At 35.7% G+C, this 19,195-nt stretch overlaps 1 protein-coding gene across 5 annotated transcripts in view; it reads left to right on the forward strand.

Moving 5' to 3' along the window:
- The window catches only part of LOC143255487 (NIF3-like protein 1), a 32,819-nt gene that overhangs the window by 3,067 nt on the left and 10,557 nt on the right, over positions 1 to 19,195 (forward strand). For 3 of the 5 annotated variants that reach the window (XM_076511227.1, XM_076511226.1, XM_076511224.1), the window contains 3 exons: positions 14,195 to 14,462; positions 15,886 to 16,033; positions 16,695 to 16,812. In XM_076511227.1, the coding sequence (XP_076367342.1) occupies positions 14,195 to 14,462; positions 15,886 to 16,033; positions 16,695 to 16,812 (534 nt within the window). The remainder of the gene's footprint in view (positions 1 to 14,194; positions 14,463 to 15,885; positions 16,034 to 16,694; positions 16,813 to 19,195) is intronic. The other 2 variants (XM_076511228.1, XM_076511225.1) reach the window with 1 other exon arrangement.

Here is a 19,195-nt window from a genome sequence, read left to right on the forward strand (position 1 = left end):
TTTCTTTATTTGGAGAAAGAAATATATAGACTATTAAGATTTCAGGTAGCACTTTTGGTATGAATTATTATTTGTTCTTACATTAATTTGTTTACTCTTCTAAATTAAATTACAAGATTTTTGGAACATGTGTTCCAGAGTAAGTAATGTGGTTCCCAGAGTTAACTCAGCATTTGGATTCTGAAAATTAATCTCAGTTGTTTTAATTTTGACAACAACCAAGACTGAGTTTCATAGATAGGTATGAACAACAATTAATAATATTACTTTCCATGAATTTCATTTTGTGAATCTTACTGAATAAAATGTTTCATATTTGATTTCTGAAATATAGCAAGATCCAGACTTTCCATCATAGAAGTTGTCTTATTTCCTTTCAATGGCAACCAGAGTTATTCAGATAGTTGCCAATATTACCACCATTATGCATCATGTGGCTGGCTCATCTAAGACCCAGGACTCATGGCCTCCTCCTTATGTATCGTTTGTTGATTCTACCTTGTTTTTGGACATATTTCATTAGCTCTTCCCACAGAGCACTTTGTTTCTAGTTCTTTGCTTCTTGACAAAAAGCACATAACACATACCTGTGTTTTGCACTTCTGATACAGTACATAAATAGCTATTCTCATTTAGTGCTGCCCTCTATTTGCAAACATTTCTTTTGCACATGCCAAAAGCCTAGAATCTACCGCATATGGAACTGACTGATTCCACTGTATCTTGCAAGCAAATAATCATGTGACAATGCCACCAATCAGAGTGTCATATGTACTCTCTAGTTGCATCCAACTCCCTATTTTCTACCAAACTATCACCTTTTGTTTGGCAGTACTCATGTTTTAGTTTTGTTCCTCTTTATATCACTCAAATTCTTCACTTTTCATAGTTTAATTTTGTAACTGTAAGTTTATTAATTTTTTTTTATCTTTACTTTAAAGAAGAATTTTTCAGTTGACCTCTATTTATTTTCCTCACTATAATTTTTATACATCAAATGTATTTGTTTAATTGATATTTCAAATATAATTCCGAGGTTAATGATATTATTTTGGGTATCATTGGATATATCTGTAATTATTTACAGATTGATTATTATATGTGTCATTCTCCTGTATTTGCCCCACTTCCTTCTTAAATGAGTTGAACCTATTTGAACATGATTTCTCAGGCATATAATATTTTGTCCATTTCTTATTATTCCCATCCTTTGTTGCACAATACTTTTTTATTTCATTATTTGATTTTTTCCACCCTCCCCAGATATTAAGGTTCATACTGAGCAGTTTGCTTCATAATTGGTTGAAGGTGCCAGCATTCCTTGCCCTCCATGAACTAAAGATCAGTTTGCATTAGCTTACCATCAAGCTGTTTGTATGTTTCTCAACTCTCAGCAGTTGTGGCTGATTTTACCCATGGGGGTGGGGGTCTCTGATTTACCTGTGCATTTATATCATGTTCAGTTTTCATGCTTACTTCCCTTCAATGTATTTATCTATTATTCAATTGATTTCCAAGACAGTCCACAAAGATCTAGAGGGACAGCCTCTTTTTGAGAGATAGCCTCTCTCTAATTACCTCTGTGTTGGCTTTTTGTTTTTGTCATCTTATGCTCTTGCTTTACACACATACTTTCTCTGTTGTTGTTGGAGCTGAGACAAACACCTATTCATGTTTCCTATCCTAGTTATTTTAAGCCTTTATCTTTTTCTTCTTTCAGGGTTCCTCTTCTCATCATTTTATTTCACATAGATGGACACATCACTAACAGCCCTAATGATTAGCTGGTGGGTACTGGTCCAGTGGGAGCCTGCTTGTATGGATTTGTTCCCTTTTGGTGACCTTTCACCACAGATCCATGGGTTATTCTGGTCTTATCAGAGGGACTTGCCCTACAATTTCTTTCTCCCTCCTTTGCCCTCTTGGTGTGTATTCCTGTATGTGATGAGGGGATCTCCCAGAGAAAGTTCTGTATTATTAAGTTTGCCTCTTTTGAGATTTAAACATACACCCACATGTTTGACGTGCATAGTGAGCTATGAAGTAGAGAAGAGGATCCCTAACACACCACTTTGGCCTTGAGGTGGCCCCTTAGAGTTAGTTGGCTGGTCCACTTGGGTGAGGGTCAACCAAGTACCAGTGTTAGATGTTCTCAACAGGTGTTGTGGACATTGTATCTGATGCTGGTGTTTGGGTGTAGTGCTCATGAAAATCTATCATTGCTGCACTGTCCTTGTTTGGCACTGTAGTGAGTCTTCTCTTAAGGCTCCATGGTAGGTGGGGTTAGTGGGCACTGAAATGAAGCTTCTTTGTTATGAAAGATAAAATATTTCTGATAAAATAAGTAAAAATGAAATAATAGAAAAACAAATGGACCATTGGAAAATGACCACACATGGGCAATTCTGTTGTACAGTTACAATTACAGCCAGATTTTACACCTCAATTTCTGATTCTACATTCCTTACCTGAAAAATCCTTTGGGCAGATGTCTCCATTTTTCATCCAGAAGGGATTAGAGGGACTTGCTTGATCCCCAGAGTCAGTGAAGAAGTTGCATTCTGGAGACATTTTGGTGGAAAAATCTTCACCACAGCATACCAAACTCCTCTTGAAATCAAAAGGCACTGAAAATATGCCCAGTTGAGAGGGATTTAAAGAATATTCCTGAGTTGGAAATTCTTGTTGGTTTCTCCAACCAAGGCATTACTACAGTACACCGAATCTTCACCCATAAAGATGGAATTATGGACTCTACTAATGTTCTGATATTAACATTTACATCAACCCATCCTCCTGCCACGGTCAAAGCAGGTTACCTGAGCTGCAAGGTATGGCCTTGCATTCCTAACCCTCTCAGATGTTTCCATTGTCAGTGGTTTGGTCATTCAAAAACATCATGTCATGGTTCTTTGATATGTGCTTATTGTGGTGGTAAAGGCCATGACACTTACAAGTGCAACCTGGAACCACACTGTGTTAACTGTAGTGCCCACACCCCTCTTACTCTGTTTCTTGCCCTAAATGGGTAGAAGAGAAAGAGGTGCAATGTGTAAAGACTGTTAACAATATCACCTACTCAGAGGCTCGGAAATTATTGTCCCCAATTCTATCTCAGACATATGCTGCTGCACTCCATTCCATTACTACAGTGGGAGTGCAGACAGATCTTTCCATGCCTCCAACAGAGTTGTTTGCAAAACATCTTAAGAATCTTGTGCCCTCCATAATTAAAAAAGTTGATGCATATGTCTACTTCCATCTCTGTCCCTGTCACTTCTTCCAGTGACTGCCCAATTTCACTTCCTTCAGGTTCTAGTGTTTAATTGGATTCATCCTCTTCTGCAGCCATGAAAAGTAAATTGACCATTCATTCATGCCCTCAGTCATTGGAATATTTGTCCACAAACAGATACCTGCCTACCCAACCCAGGACAGGATCCATGGAGGTTAATAGATCTTTGTCCAATAAAGAAAAAATGTGGTCACAAACAAAAGATCTTCCCACCACATTCTCCTCCACGTAAATAACAATGGCCACTCTGATCCAGTGGAACTGTTGAGGTTTTTAATGACATTAATGATTTGACTGATTCTTACGATTCCATCTGCCTCTCCTTACAGGAAACATTTCTGAAACCTGCTAATGCAGGAATTTTCTGTGTATACAAATGACAGGTGTATACATTGTGTGGTGGCATTGCTGGTTGATCAACATATGCCCACCCTTTCCTTGTCACTTGATACACCCTTGGAGGCTGTGTCATACCATCACTAAATTTCTTCCTGCCTCCTGAAGAGATCTATAATCACTCAGATCTAGATGCCCTCATTGAGAAGTTACAATCCTCCTTTTAACTTGGGGTGGTGCTAGTATTGATGGGAGGGGTCATGCTTATAGAGCATATGCTTTTGGACCACAATCTGTCTCTCTTCAATACTGGTTCTTATGCTTACTTTCATGCATCTAGTATAAATCTTTCTATCTGCTCCCCTTCACTTTCACTTACTTTTCTTAGAGAGCCAACACTAATCCATGGAGCAGTGATCATTTTCCTATCATCTTGAGAGAGACTGGCCGTGGCTGATGCCATCTGACCCGTGTGCCTCAATTAAATTTGGACCAGGCTAACTGGCCTTCTTTCACCATTCTCTGAGAACTTAATTCTGCCATCATGTGTAAGCCATCAATAGATGACTGTGTTGCAGCAGTAACTGACTGTATTGTCCAGGCAGATACTCAGTGTATTCCTAAAACCTCAAAACATTTCCCATAGTAACATTGTCCTTGGTGGAACCCTGCCTACCACATGACAAGAAAAGCTCAAAAATGGGCTTGGGATACCTTTTGTAGATATTCTACACTTTTAAACCATATTGCATTTCAGCAGCCCCATGCACATGCTCAGCAGGTCAGACGTCAAAGCCAGAAGGAATCTTGGATTAAATACACCTCTAACATTTCTTCTACCACCAGTTCCAAAGTCATATGAGACAAAATTCAAAAGGTTAGTGGCCAGTATCATTCTGCCCCCCTTTCAGTCTTGTTCTCTGATAGTCAGGAAGTTGGTGATACCCAGAGCATTGCCAGTACTCTCGGCATAAGCACTTCTGCTACATCTCCCATCTTCTTAGCCATCAAAACAGAGGCAAAATGATTGTCTCTTTCCTTTCAGGCTGATTGTCTCTATTACTGTAATCACCTCCTTGCACTGGTGAAACTTAAACTTGCTCTTCATTGGTCTGGCAGTACATCAGTTGGATCTGATGATATTCATTATGAGATGGTGGACCATCTCTCCCCTGTCTCTATTCCTATTATTCTGATTGTTTTCACCTGCAGACATACTGCTGTGCCACGGGGAGATTTTTGCCATAGTTCCCTCCCATTTGGATATGCTGCTCTGATTTTCTGCCTATATGTGTGACATCTTTCCACAATGGGCAAAAATTATACTTATTTCAGAAGTGGTGCAGTCTCTCACATCAGATCTTCATTTCCGAACAACTCCATTTGGAGAGTGTTGTTTGGATGCTTTTTTTTCCCTCACACTGGTTCCTACACCTATTCAATGTTGGATCCTAGCTATTTCTATCTGTGTTAGTGGAGGGAATTTAATGTATCAAAAGTTATAATTTTCCACTGCTAAAAATGTATTTCCAATAATTACTTACCTCTACTCGCACTTCCCACCCTTCCTCCCAACTAAAAACCAGTGCTTCTATTTTCTGCCAAAACTCCAAGTGATGGTTCAGTAGAATTGAAGAGAGGGAGTCATATACATCAAGAGTGTATGTCACACTCTTTTATTAGTGGAGGGTTGTCACATGATGCTTTCCATGTGTGACACATTAGAAATCAATCAGTTGCAGACAATTCCAAGGGTTGTGACACGTGCAAAAAATGTTTTGCTTATAAAGAACAACACTGAATGTGAATGGCTATCTATCAGAAATACATTTTCATTATAGGAAAATTATAATTTCCCTGATAACATAGGTAGATGACATTGGTTTGTTTTTCTTCACTTGTGTTCTGCTGGTTATCAGGTGAGCTTTTTCCATCTACCTCTATTCATAAGAATTTTCTTCAGCACTTTCCCATTCTTTTCTGAATGATCATTTTGACCCTTATATATTCCAGTTTAGGCAGTTCTTTGTTATCTTGCTTGTACTGCTCCTTTCAGGTGCAGTCAACACTGTATTTTTTTGCTGTGGGAACCCTAATCAACTTAAGCCTTCTTTCACTTTGAATGTTGGGTTATCAAAGTCTTATCTATTCTTCACTAGGAGGTGACTCCTCTCATTTTGTCATGTCATTTTCCATAGTAGAGTTAATCTTATGGCTTTTCAATATTCCCTGAATTCAGTGTTGTAGGTGTGATATGGACATCTCTGAATCCTTTTGTCACATACTTCATACCACATTACATTTTTTCTACCTCTGAGTTTTATCTTCTTCCAGTTACATTTTTCATTCTTTCCAGAGGCTCTAAAGAAGCCAGTTGCTGATTAATTTTTCTTCTTGGAGATCCCATCATACACCTCAAAAAATAAAAATAAAAAAGCACTTAGCATGTGGCTAGAGTTGTCTTGCAGGGATTCCTGCTCAGAGTCTGCTGGTGAGATAAGGTTTCTGCTTTGAAGTGCCTTCACAACTTCTGTTTGTCCCTGTTTCTGTTAATATGGGACCTTATTATGATAATTTCCTGTTCATCACACTCACCTCTCTGGTGTTTTCTCCAATAGAAATTCCTCCATTCCATTTTCCTTTAGCTGAGTGGAAGATCCAAGTCTCTGAGGGGGAGATGATGTGGAGAGTTCCCATTTAGGTCAATGTAATTTCATTGAGATGAGTTTGAGTGGACACATGCTTTAGTTATAAGTATAGCTGTGGTGCTTAATTGGAAGCATAGTACAGGCCACTTAGAACCAGACAATTCATGGTGGTTTGGTTTTACATTCACCTCAAATGAAGCTCTAAGTTGCTTCATTCCTGCACCTGCCCATCCTGGTAAGTATTTCTCATCTATTGTGTGGCCTAACTTACTGTTCTAGCCACACTACACATACATGTGTTGATCCCCTTAGATGTAGGCCTTTACATTTCACTCAACCTTCAATACTTTAGCAATACTCTTGACAGTATCTTTCTATATTCCCACTTGTTTTGGAGTTTACCTCAACTGGGTCCCCACCTTTCTCTAGTGAATGACATGTTCCACAAGTTTTTCATTTTGGTCATTATATTCTCAGAAAGAAGCTTTTCTTTTTAACTTCTTTACCTACACAAATCTTATCATTGTGGGATTCCAGCTATTTATTCTGTGGAGAGTGAGTAACATTTCTGAAGTTAATATTTTCCTTACCTGGAAATGTTTCTTGGCTGAATACTTGTTTCTCCAAAGAACCACCTGTCCTTCCTTGCCACTTTTGGAATAAGTTTTTTGTATATGTTGTATGTTCAAGGGGAGAACTGAGCACAAAGGATGCATTGTTGTCCTACTTGTGGAAAATCTAATGTCGATTCCATTATAAGGCTGCAGTGATGGGAGTTTCCTTTAAAGATTTGACTTGTGAAAAACATTTCAGCAGTGCCACAAGGTAATAGTTACCTGTTCCATGGTAAGGATTTTCTATATCATATTGTTAGCATTTTGTTAACTTTGTTATTCACCAAAAGTGTACTGATCTAAGTGACTATAAATAATGTAGGAATTATTAGAAAATTAAATGAAGTGAAATCATTGACTTGGTTATTCATTGAAGCTGCAGCAGTGTGTGTGTGTCTAGTCAAAATGTTCCTATTAATAGAGCTTAATACACAATTGTAAAACGTCTTTGATATTGATTGTAATGATACAGTTTTTTAAAATACATGTAAGACTATAACTGCTGTTTGATCTATTCAGATCATAGCTCATATGTCAGTCATGTCATAGAGACAGAAACAGCACTATCTGTTGATAGTTCAAGGCAATTTAATTTTTTCTCATTATGTGTTGATAGTCCTGGGTGATTTAATTGTTTACCCATCATCTGTGGATAGTTCTGGTTGATTTCATCATTTACCAATCAGCTGTGAATAATCCTGTGATTTTATCATTTATCCATCATCTATTGATAGTATTGGGTGATCAATTGTTAACCCATCTTCTGTCAATAGTCCTTGGTGATTTAATTGTTTACCCATCATCTGTTGATGGCCCTGGATTACTTAATTGTTTACCCCTCAGAAAGTGTTACATAAATTAATCAAAATTATTGTTTACAATCATTTCAACAATCAAATAATTGAAGTTAAGGTTTCCAGTTATTGCTGTCTTCAATTATCCAAGTAATCACATATTCATGTTATGTTTGTTGTTGTGTGTAAAGCCACATAAAGACTTATAAATTGTTTGTTTTTTATTTCAAGTTTGTTCAGCTTTGCTCTAGCTGCTAAGACTATCAGCAACTGTCAATAATTCTGTACTGGTGACTAGAAGAAAGACTTACAGCACCCACTTACAACTTTATTTTCCTTGTATGTACTGAGGTTTGAAGAACACTACTAATCAATGAATCAATTTGCAAATACCACTTATTTTCCAGCTCCATCTGTTGGTTACTTTTACAAATACTAACACTTGTTATAGAAAATCTGATTTGTAGCATATGAGTTTTGCTTGACACTTCCAAGAAGATGAATTTTGATTTTACTAGGAAACATGACAAGTATAAAAACAGAGACTTTGAAAGAAATATCTTCTATTGTCAAGTTTTAGAGATTAGGAATAAAAACAGTCAATCTGAGAAAATACCTTCTACTTTCAAGTTTTAAAGAAAGTTATGAATAAAAAGAGGCACCTTGAAAGAAATACTTTCTACTCTCAAGTTTTATAGAAGGCTAGGAATAAAAGCAGGCACTTTAAAAGAAATACCTTATTCTCAAGTTTCAGAGAGGAGTTTTTGTTATTGTTTTTTTTTAGAATTTTAAACAAGGCATCATTATGTTAAACAGTTATAGCAGTTTTGATAATGATAAGAAAAGCAGAATATCTTTTTATTTTTTATGACTTTTAAATGACTACTATCATTCCCCTCAATGTGAATTCCTGTACGTGGTGAGGGGACTACCAAGAGAAGGTTCTGTACTTTCAGTTTACCTCCTCTGGGATCAAAACATTCACCTGCATGTTTGCTGTGTGTGGTGACTCGTGAAGGGGAGGAGAGGATCCTGGTGGTTTATGGGTCCAACTCCAAAATACCACTTTGGCCTCAAATTCCTGTAGATGGGCAGTCTTGGGGTTGCCCCTCCAAGATCAGTCAGCTAGTCCATTTGGGCAAGGATCAACTGAGTGCCAGAGTAGGACATTATCAACAGGTGCAATGAACATTGTTTGATACTGGTGTTCGGGTATAGTGCTCACGAAACCCTGGCATTGCTGCAGTGACCTTATATGGCACTGTAGTGTGTCCCCTCATAGGGCTCAATGGTGGGTAAGATCAGTGGACACTGAAATATTCTTTTTTTTTATTATGGATACCCCTCAAATAAAAAAAATAAACAAGCATGACAGCACAGAGAAAAATCCAACTACTGGCAAACGATCGTACATTGATGACTCTATAGGTCAAACTCACAACTTGAATCTGTCCCGCAATTTCTAATTATACATTTTTTAACTGAGAAACCCTTAGGGCAGATGTCTCCATTTTTATTCATAAGGGTTTAGAAGGGTTTGCTGTCTCACCTAAATCAGTAAAAAAAATTATGTTCTGGGGACATTTTAGTGGAAACAACTTCATCACAACAATCCAAACTCCTCTTGAAGTCGAAGGCCATTGGGGATATACCCATTGAGGTTACTCCTCATTCTACTTTGAATTCTTCCAGAGAAGTTATGGTTGAGAGGGATTTAAGGACCATTCCAGAGTCAGAGATCCTCGCAGGTTTCACAAGCCAAGATGTTACAGCCATGCACTGAATTTTTACTTGTAAGGACGGGATTGTGGAGCTGAAAAATGTTCTGATATTAACATTTACAACATCACTTCCTTCTACCACAATCAAGGCAGGATATTTGAATTGTAAGGTACGGCCTTATATTCCTAACCCTGTTAGATGTTTTCATTATCAACGATTTGGTCACTCAAAAACATCTTGCCGTGGTTCCTTGACATGTGCCCATTGTGCTGGTAAAGACCATGATGCTTTTGAATGCCAACTAGAACCACATTGTGTTAACTTTAATGGTCCACATCCTTCCTTTTTTTTACTTGCCCTAAATGAGTGGAAGAGAAAGAAGTACAATGTCTCAAAACAGTTCATAATAATACTTATCCAGAGGCTCGGAAATTACTATTCCCAATTCCATCTCAGACTTATGCTGCTGTAATCCATTCCACTACTACAATAAGAGTCCAGATAGACCTTTTTGTGCCTCCTACATAATCCTTAACAACTCATCTTAATCTAGTACCCTCCGAAATCAGCAAAGTTAATGAATCACTATCTACCTCTGTCTCTGTCCCTATCACACCTTCCAGTCATTGCCCAACTTCACCTTATTCAAGCCCAGGTATTTCTATGGGATCTTCTTGTGTTGACACCCCAAAAATTAAACAACTCATTTGTTCATGTCCTCAATCACTGGAACGTATGTCTACAAACTCCAACCTGCCTACTTGATCCAGAACAGGATCACTGGAGAGTGACCGACCCACATCCAGTAAAGAATAAAAGCGCAGTTGCAAGCAGAAGGTCTCCTTGCCATATTCTTCTCCAAAATAAATAAAAATGGCCATGCTAATCCAATGGAACTGTCAGGTTTTCAGTCAAATGTAAATAAGATCAAGGATTTGATTGAGTTTTATCATCCCAAATGGCTTTCTTTACAGGAAACATTTTTATCCAGTAAAGGATAAAAGCGCAGTTGCAAGCAGAAGGTCTCCTTGCCATATTCTTCTCCAAAATAAATAAAAATGGCCATGCTAATCCAATGGAACTGTCGAGGTTTTCAGTCAAATGTAAATAAGATCAAGGATTTGATTGAGTTTTATCATCCCAAATGGCTTTCTTTACAGGAAACATTTTTAAAACATACTAATACAGTCATAATTCAACAATACACCTTATACCAAAATAACAGGTCATGTGTAGGACAATAATGTAGGGGAGTAGCACTGCTGATTGATCAACATGTGACCACCAGGTCCTTGTCATTGAATATGCCCTTGGAGGCTGTAGCCATCCGTATATCTTTGGGTCGTACCATCACTGTTTGCTCTCTGTACCTTATCCCTGGAAAAAATTATCATCCCTCAGACCTTGATGTTCTCATTGAGCAACTGCCAACTCCCTTTTTAATTTTGGGGGATCTTAATGGGCATAATCCCCTCTGGGGTGGTTTGTAGTATTGATGTGAGGGGTTATGCTATACAGCATATGCTGCTGTACTACAACCTGTCTCTCTTCAATACTGGCTTTTACACTTATTTTCATGCATCCAGTCAGTTGTTTACTGCTATAGATCTTTCCATGTACTTCCCTTCACTTTTCACTTGCTTTTCTTGGGAGGTTGATATCAATCCATGGGGTAGTGATCATTTTCCTATCATATTAAGAGAGATTGGCCATCCCAACCCTTGGTGGAATTCTGCTTGTTCTATGATACGAAAAGCTCAGAAACATGCTTGGAATAAATTTCGTAGATATTCCACACTCACAAACTGCATTGCATTTCAGCAAGCCTATGCACAGGCTTGAGTTAGATGTCAAAACCAGAAGAAATCTTGGATTAAATATACCTCTAGCATTTCTTCAACCACCAGTTCAAAAGTCATATAGGACAAGATCTGAAAGGTGAGTGGACAGTATATTTCTGCCACCCTCTCTATCTTAATATTCAATGATCATGAAGTTTCTGATGCTCAGACCATTGCTAATACTTTTGGTGAATGTTTCTCTCATGTATCTAGCTCTTCAAACTCATCCCCTTCCTTCTTAGCTATTAAAACACAAGTTGAACATCTGCTTCTTTCCTTTTTGAGTGATCATATCTATGACTACATTTGCCCTCTTACACTGGTGGAACTCAAACTTGCACTTCATTGGTCTGGCAATACATCAGTTGGGGCTGATGATATATATTATGATATGTTATGCCACCTCTCTCCTGCCTCTCTTACTATTCTCCTGGCTGTCTTAAACTGGGTATGGCAGGAGGATGTCTTTCCTGATGCTTGGTGCCAAGCTATTGTACTCCCTATTCTTAAACCTGGGAAGGATCCAAAGATTCCTTCAAATTACCATCTAATTACTTTGACGAGTTATTTCAGTAAGATCTTAGAGAGGATGATTAATGTTTGTCATGTTTAATTTCTTGAAGACAACGCTCCATGATAGACCACTTAATTCACCTTGAAACATCAGTTAGAGAAGCCTTGTTGTCTCTTCAAAATCTTGTTTCTATTTTATTTTGATTTAGAGAAAGCTTATGATACAACATAGAGATATGGCATCTTACGAGACCTACACTCGTATGGATTGCGTGGCAACTTACTCCTTTTGATCCAGCAATTCTTAATGAAGTGCCGATTCCAAGTCCTTGTGGGCTCAACACTTTCTCATTTCTTCCCACAGGAACTTGGAGCCCCTCAGGGCTGTATTCTGAGTGTCACACTTTTCATTATAACGATTAATGCCATCAGTGAACAGCTACCCCCTACAGTTGCAAATTGTAATTTCGTTGATGACTTTCACATCTCATGTCAGTCATCAAAATGAGGTTTATTGAATGGCAGCTACAAACTTTAATCAGTCATATACTTAAGTGGACCACAGCAAATGATTTTCAACTTTTTTCTCTTTAAAACTGTTTGTGTACATTTATGCTGTCAATGAGGTATTCATCCAGATCTAGAACTTCGTATCGATGATGCTGTACTTCCTGTCTTTCCTGAGGCAAAGTTCTTAGTCCTTATATTTGACTGTAAATTAAACTTTATTTCCCATATCAAGCAACTTTGTATCAAATGTATAAGAGCACTGAACATCCTCCGTGTCCTCTCTTTCACCTCATGCTTAAAATTTATCATGCCCTTACCTGATTCAAACTTGATTATGCTGGATCCTATCCACCATCAGGGGCTTCAGCTTTCCACTGGGGTCTTTCATACTTCTCCAGTCCAAAGTTTGTATGTGGAGTCCCATGAACCCCCTCTGTATATTTGCCATTTGCAACTGTTTCTTGTGTATGCTTCCAAACTTTGATCTTTACCACAGCATCCTACTTGGTTATGTTTTCCATCCTCAGTGGGCCACACTTTTCTATAATAGAAAATCTGCCATTGTACCTTTTAGCCTTCATATTTGGGCACAATCAGAAAAATTAGATATATCTTTGAATAGCGTAGCAGTATCAACAGTTAAGCCTCTTCCACCATGGCTAATTACTATCCCTAACTGTGACCTATCTTTGAGTCATCTGAGGAAGGCCGGTACTCCAATTGGAAATATTGCTCTTTATTTGCTGAACATCTTTCGAATGATCCATCCATTCCCATATATGGATGGCTCAAAATCAGGTGAATTTGTAGGTTCTGCCATAGTTTGTTACAGTTCGATTGTAGCACACAGAATCCCCTCTACAGTGTCTGTGTTCACTGCCAAATTGTATGCCATTTCTCTTGCCCTGAATCATATTGAAACTATGCAATATATGAATTGTATGATCTATACTGTTAGTTACCATCCTATTCTTATCAATATCCAAAACAAACTGGCCCATCTCTCTCTATCATCTATCTCTGGGAATGAGCTAGCTGATAGAGTAGCAAAGTCCATCTGCTCTGGCTCTATCACCACTGTTCCATACGTGGACTATGGTCCAGTTATCAAAACCCGACTATACACCAGTTGGTAGTTGACCTGGAGTGAGCATCGAAATAATAAGCTTTTTCAAATCAAAGTTTTCTTTAGCTCTTTGGCCATCTTGTTTCTATAAAGATCAAAGGGAGGAAGTTGTTTAGGATAGGCTACTCATTGGTCACGGTTTTTTAACTCACCACTTCCTTTTATTTGGTACTAATACACCAGTGTATGGTCTGTGTGGCACTCAGGTTACAATCGTACATATCTTATTATCATGCCATCGTTACAACCAAGAACAACAATGCCATTTTAAACATATTTTTAAGGTAGGTTTGTCCTTGATATTAGCCAATGTCATAAGTGATACTGGCTGCCTCACTCATGTTTTAACATTTTTTAAGAGCCATTGATCTTTTTAACTTAATTTAAGGTTTTTATTGGACTATACACTGTTTTAGCATGATTTCTTTTACATATTTTAATTTTATTTTGACCTGAACCCAGGACTGGAAAGGCCAACTTCAGGTGACTGACAGCAAGTTTGAACTTAATGCTTCAGTATTCCTGGCAGGTCTTAATTTTACATATTTTACGTATTTTTACCTTCATTTCCATATACCATTATAGTATACTACATCTTGTTTGACACAGATAGTCTAGCAGCTTTGTGCCAATAAACATAAAATACCTACCTACTATCGTTAGCTCTTGTCCTGATATTACAGGACTTTTTAAATTAGTTAGTAATTGTTGCAAATAAGAAAAGCATTACTTAAAAAGTCCTTAAACTGATAATTCTGCATGGGAATGTTGATTTTCCTTTTCATAAAAAAAAAGACCTCTTCTTATTTCCATCAGGTAAAGAATATTATGTTGACCAATGACCTAACAATTCCAGTGCTGAAAGAAGCGGTTGAAAGGGAAGCCCAGTTGATCGTCTCATATCATCCACCTATATTTAAACCCCTCAAGTCATTAACAAACAAAACATGGAAAGAAAGAATTATTGTAGAATGCTTGGAACACAAAATAGCTGTCTACTCTCAACATACAGCCTTTGATGCTATTAATAAAGGAGTAAATGACTGGCTGATACGATGCTTTGGTAAGTGATCAGCATAGGAAAGAAATGTTATTTTTATTACATATTTTATATTGTGGTGGTGTTTTCAGGGTTCCCTCAAAGTGGTCTGCAAGAATCCAATAAACAGTGCCTGTGTGCTCTCTGCCTCTGACCTTTGACTGAATCTTTATATAAAAGAAAAAGACTGGATTAGAGTTGTACTATTAGTTGTAGTTGCTAATTGAAAAAAAAGTGAGGTCCGTGAATGGGTGCCTTTCCTCTAGTCACCAGTTTAAAATTGGTGACTAGTAGAGAGCCATAGAAGTTATAACAAAGACAGGACCAACAAGAGGATAAAAAATGTGTTACTTATCCTATCACCTTTATTTCTTGACTGACCATGGCAATATCTAACCTATAAATTTTAAAACAAATATGCATCAAGGAAAGAAAGTAATTTGCTCTCAAGCCTTTAAAGGCACTTTCTAACAATACAAACCAAAAACACAGTGAAAACAACCTTAGAGAAATAAAATTAGTGTAAAATATATTAAAAATAATTAATTACAATAAAGCCACATCAAGCAATGAATAAAACTGTTTAAGGAAGATAAATATATTTCAACAAATTGGTAAACCCTTTAACACTGACCAGTCTTAACATAATACAAAGAAATACATTTAAAACAATAGAAAATAACAAACATATGATACAAAGCAAAATAAACCATTTAAAAATGAAACGTAAGAACAAACATTCCTTTCAGAAAAGAACAATGGACAGCACAAGATGTCCTAACATTGAGTCCTTCGTAAGCTTTCACGTGGAAATGCAAAATGAAACATACCCTCTATAAGTTAACATTAGTGGAAAAAGGAAACACTCAAATCACTCACTAATTTCCAACAAAGACAATAAAACACAATAAACATCAATAAATGTGCTTATGTCTAGTGTTTTTCACTACTGTATGCAAAACTGAAGACCTGTATCAGGAAGGCTAGATTTGTAACAGATTCTGTGTAATAATAATATATGGATTGTATTTCACTAATGTATGTGAAACTGAAGATACATATCAACAAAGTCACATTTGTAATAGTTTCTGTGTAATAACAGTGCTGGGTGACAAAGTGAATTTGTCACTTTCATATCTCAGGTATGTTTAAACAGTGACTGGTTATATATGTATTTGTATTATAATTTATGTATGAGTGTGTTCCTTCTTTTTTTAACTTTTTTTATATAAGTTTAAATGTTTTCTTCATCTTTATTCTCAAGATAATTTTCTTTACATCCATGTTGTATGTTACAATTGTATTTCACTTATAATTTGTGAATGTATAACTAAAACACACATCTAATTCTAATTATCTTATTGATATACATCACTAACAATGTTGAAAAATGATGTCTAAGTAAATTAGTTTCTACAGGAATTTTTCATTGATGTTCCTTCCTTAGATTATTCATCTGTTCAACCCATAAAACAAAGTTTAGAACCTTTCACAACATCAGCTACTCATCACCTCAATATACGTATACCATTAGAGCACTGTGAAGTCTTGCAAGATTTAATGAAAATACCATATGTTTTTTGTACTGATATCAGGTATGATGAACATAATATTCAACAGTAATAAATGTCTTCTGAGCTATCATGAAATAAACCTAAATTAAGTGTCAAATATTTTCTAGTATAATTGTATGTTGTACAATGTTCTACTAAAACTGATTGCCATAACTGGCTATTTTTATTATATTATATTGAAACTAGTTGAGTAATTCACTGTTGCTACATTGGAACTAGTTGATGTAATTCATTATTGTTACATTGGAACAAGATGGTGTAATTTATTATTGTTATATTGGAATTAGATGGTGCAATTTATTATTGTTATATTGGAACCAGCTGATATAATTAATTCATTGTTGTTATATTAGAACTAGTTGATGTAATTCATTATTGTTGTATTGGAACTAGCTGATATAATTCCTTATTGTTACATTAGAACTAGTTGATGTAATTCGTTATTGTTACATTGGAACTAGATGGTGCAATTTATTATTGTTATATTGGAACTAGCTGATATAATTAATTCATTGTTTGTTATATTGGAACCAGCTGATGTAATTCATTCATTATTCTTGTATTGAAACTACTTGATTATTTCACTATTGTTACATTGAAAGTAGTTGTTATGATTCATTGTTATGTGGTGCTGTGTTTGTTAGTGAAAATTAATTGTTTATACTTTTTATTTATTGTTCAGTACTGGTTCTGATGCCCAAGATGTTAGATTCAGACTACCACTCAGTGCAGTGTCAGGCATTATGGCAGTTCTATCAAAAATTCCTGGTGTTGTTCCTTCTCTGTTAAAACTAGAACCAGTAAGTTTAGTTATCAAAAATTAGAATTTTCATTTTGGTTATTTCATTCAATATTCTTTCCAGTTAAACCTTGATTTACAGAAAACAAGTGTCCAGTTTATTTGTAGTATCTGAGAGTAAATGAGATAGTGAAAAATGCTTATGTAACAAAAGAAGCACTGGTTTTAGTGTAACAAGTTTATGAAAATACATGTTGTAGAAACAGATAAACTCTAACCAAAACTCAGCTAGTAGTTATATAATATTAGTTTTGTCATTTTATTCTAACCAGATTTTGGCCATATTTAATGTTTATGACAAAGCATAGTTTTGTAAGTCACATATTTGTCAGAAACTTCAGAATCTGCTCAAAAACACTGTTGTTAAACAGTAGTGGATCAACAGTAATTATGAAGACTACATCAAGAATGCACTAGTTCCAAGAATATAGAAATATTCTATTTTTCCTAGATGATGTAACTTGACATCCAAAATTTGAACTTTCAAATGTTTGTTCTGTCTTTCTACTTCCATGTACAATATCAGTTGTACAGCCACTAGGTAATGGAATTATACAGTGTATAAAATTAAAATGCAGAAAACTGATGCTTCAGCATATTATTGCAAACATGGACAACTGTAAGAGAGCATCTGAAATGACCATGAAAATTGACATGTAGTAGTATATTAAATGACAGTACAAATAACGTGATAGTATATAGAGTAACCGTACAAATAATATGGTACTATAGGGAATGACAGTACTGGTAATGTGGTAGTATATGAAATAACAGTAAAGCTGGTATGGTAGTATATGGAATGGCAGTGCAACTAATGTGATAATATTTAGAATGATAGTACAAGTAATGTAATATAGGGAATGACAGTACTAGTAATGTGATAATATTTAGAATGATAGTACAAGTAATGTAATATAGGGAATGACAGTACTAGTAATGTGATAGTATATGGAATGACAGTACAACTGATGTGGTAGTATGTGGATTAACAGTACAACTAATGTGGTAATATATAGAATGACAGTACAAGTAATGTCATAATATATAGAATGACAGTACAAGTAATGTCATAATATATGGAACGACAGTACAAGTAATTTGGTAGTATATAGAATGACAGTACAAGTAATGTCATAATATATGGAACAACAGTACAAGTAATGTCATAATATATAGAATGACAGTACAAGTAATGTCATAATATATGGAACAACAGTACAAGTAATGTCATAATATATGGAACGACAGTACAAGTAATGTCATAATATATGGAACGACAGTACAAGTAATGTCATAATATATGGAACGACAGTACAAGTAATGTCATAATATATGGAGCGACAGTACAAGTAATGTCATAATATATGGAACGACAGTACAAGTAATGTCATAATATATGGAGCACAGTACAAGTAATGTCATAATATATGGAACGACAGTACAAGTAATGTCATAATATATGGAACGACAGTACAAGTAATGTCATAATATATGGAACGACAGTACAAGTAATGTCATAATATATGGAACGACAGTACAAGTAATGTCATAATACATGAAATGACTTTATAAGTAATGGGTTACTTACAAATTGCTAATTATTGTTTCCAATAAAGCATTTGATTCAACTAATGTTAGTTTTCTCACCATTAGATAAGTGATTATTTTTTCCACTAAAATTCTGTTTCATATTCATGTTTTATAATGTATTCCTATTTGTACAAGTAAGAAATAATTAAATATTAGGATATTTTTATCCCAAAACGTGAAACATCGTTTGAACTATAGATGGTGCCCATATCTCAACAACTCTTGATTGTTGGTTTGTAGTGTTTATTAAACTTGTCAGTATAGGAAATTCACTTTATATTTGTGTTTGAAGACAAGTAACAAGCACGATTATTTTATGCTACATTATTTGTGTTAATTCTGAGTGAATGTTTAATCAAGCCATTACTTGAGTTGAAATAAAATTTTCTTTCCTGAAGAAACCTTAAATAATTGCATATATCAAAATCTGGCAGTTAGGATTGTTAGAGAAATGTAGAGATTATTAGTAGGCTCCACCATGTACATTCAACAATTGTTCTTTGATAATTGTTAGTAATTATTCTGCAGACCCCATGGTAGGACTTGAGTGAAGAGTGATCAGAATTATTTTTATTTCAAATTTTTGTTTCTGAGGTAAAACTTCTTGTGGGAGAAAAGCTTTCAGTTTTTAATATATGTAGAAGAGAAGTAGCCCATTTTAACACTGGTAGTTGTCCACTTTTAATACTGGTAGGAGTGCAGATGTCTATTTAACACTGGTATATGTCCACTTTTAATACTTTAATACTGGTATATGTCCACTTTTAATAGAAAATGTCTATTTAACACTGGTA

This window comes from Tachypleus tridentatus, chromosome 7 (genome assembly GCF_004210375.1).
Source record: "Tachypleus tridentatus isolate NWPU-2018 chromosome 7, ASM421037v1, whole genome shotgun sequence".
Classification (NCBI taxonomy): domain Eukaryota; kingdom Metazoa; phylum Arthropoda; class Merostomata; order Xiphosura; family Limulidae; genus Tachypleus; species Tachypleus tridentatus.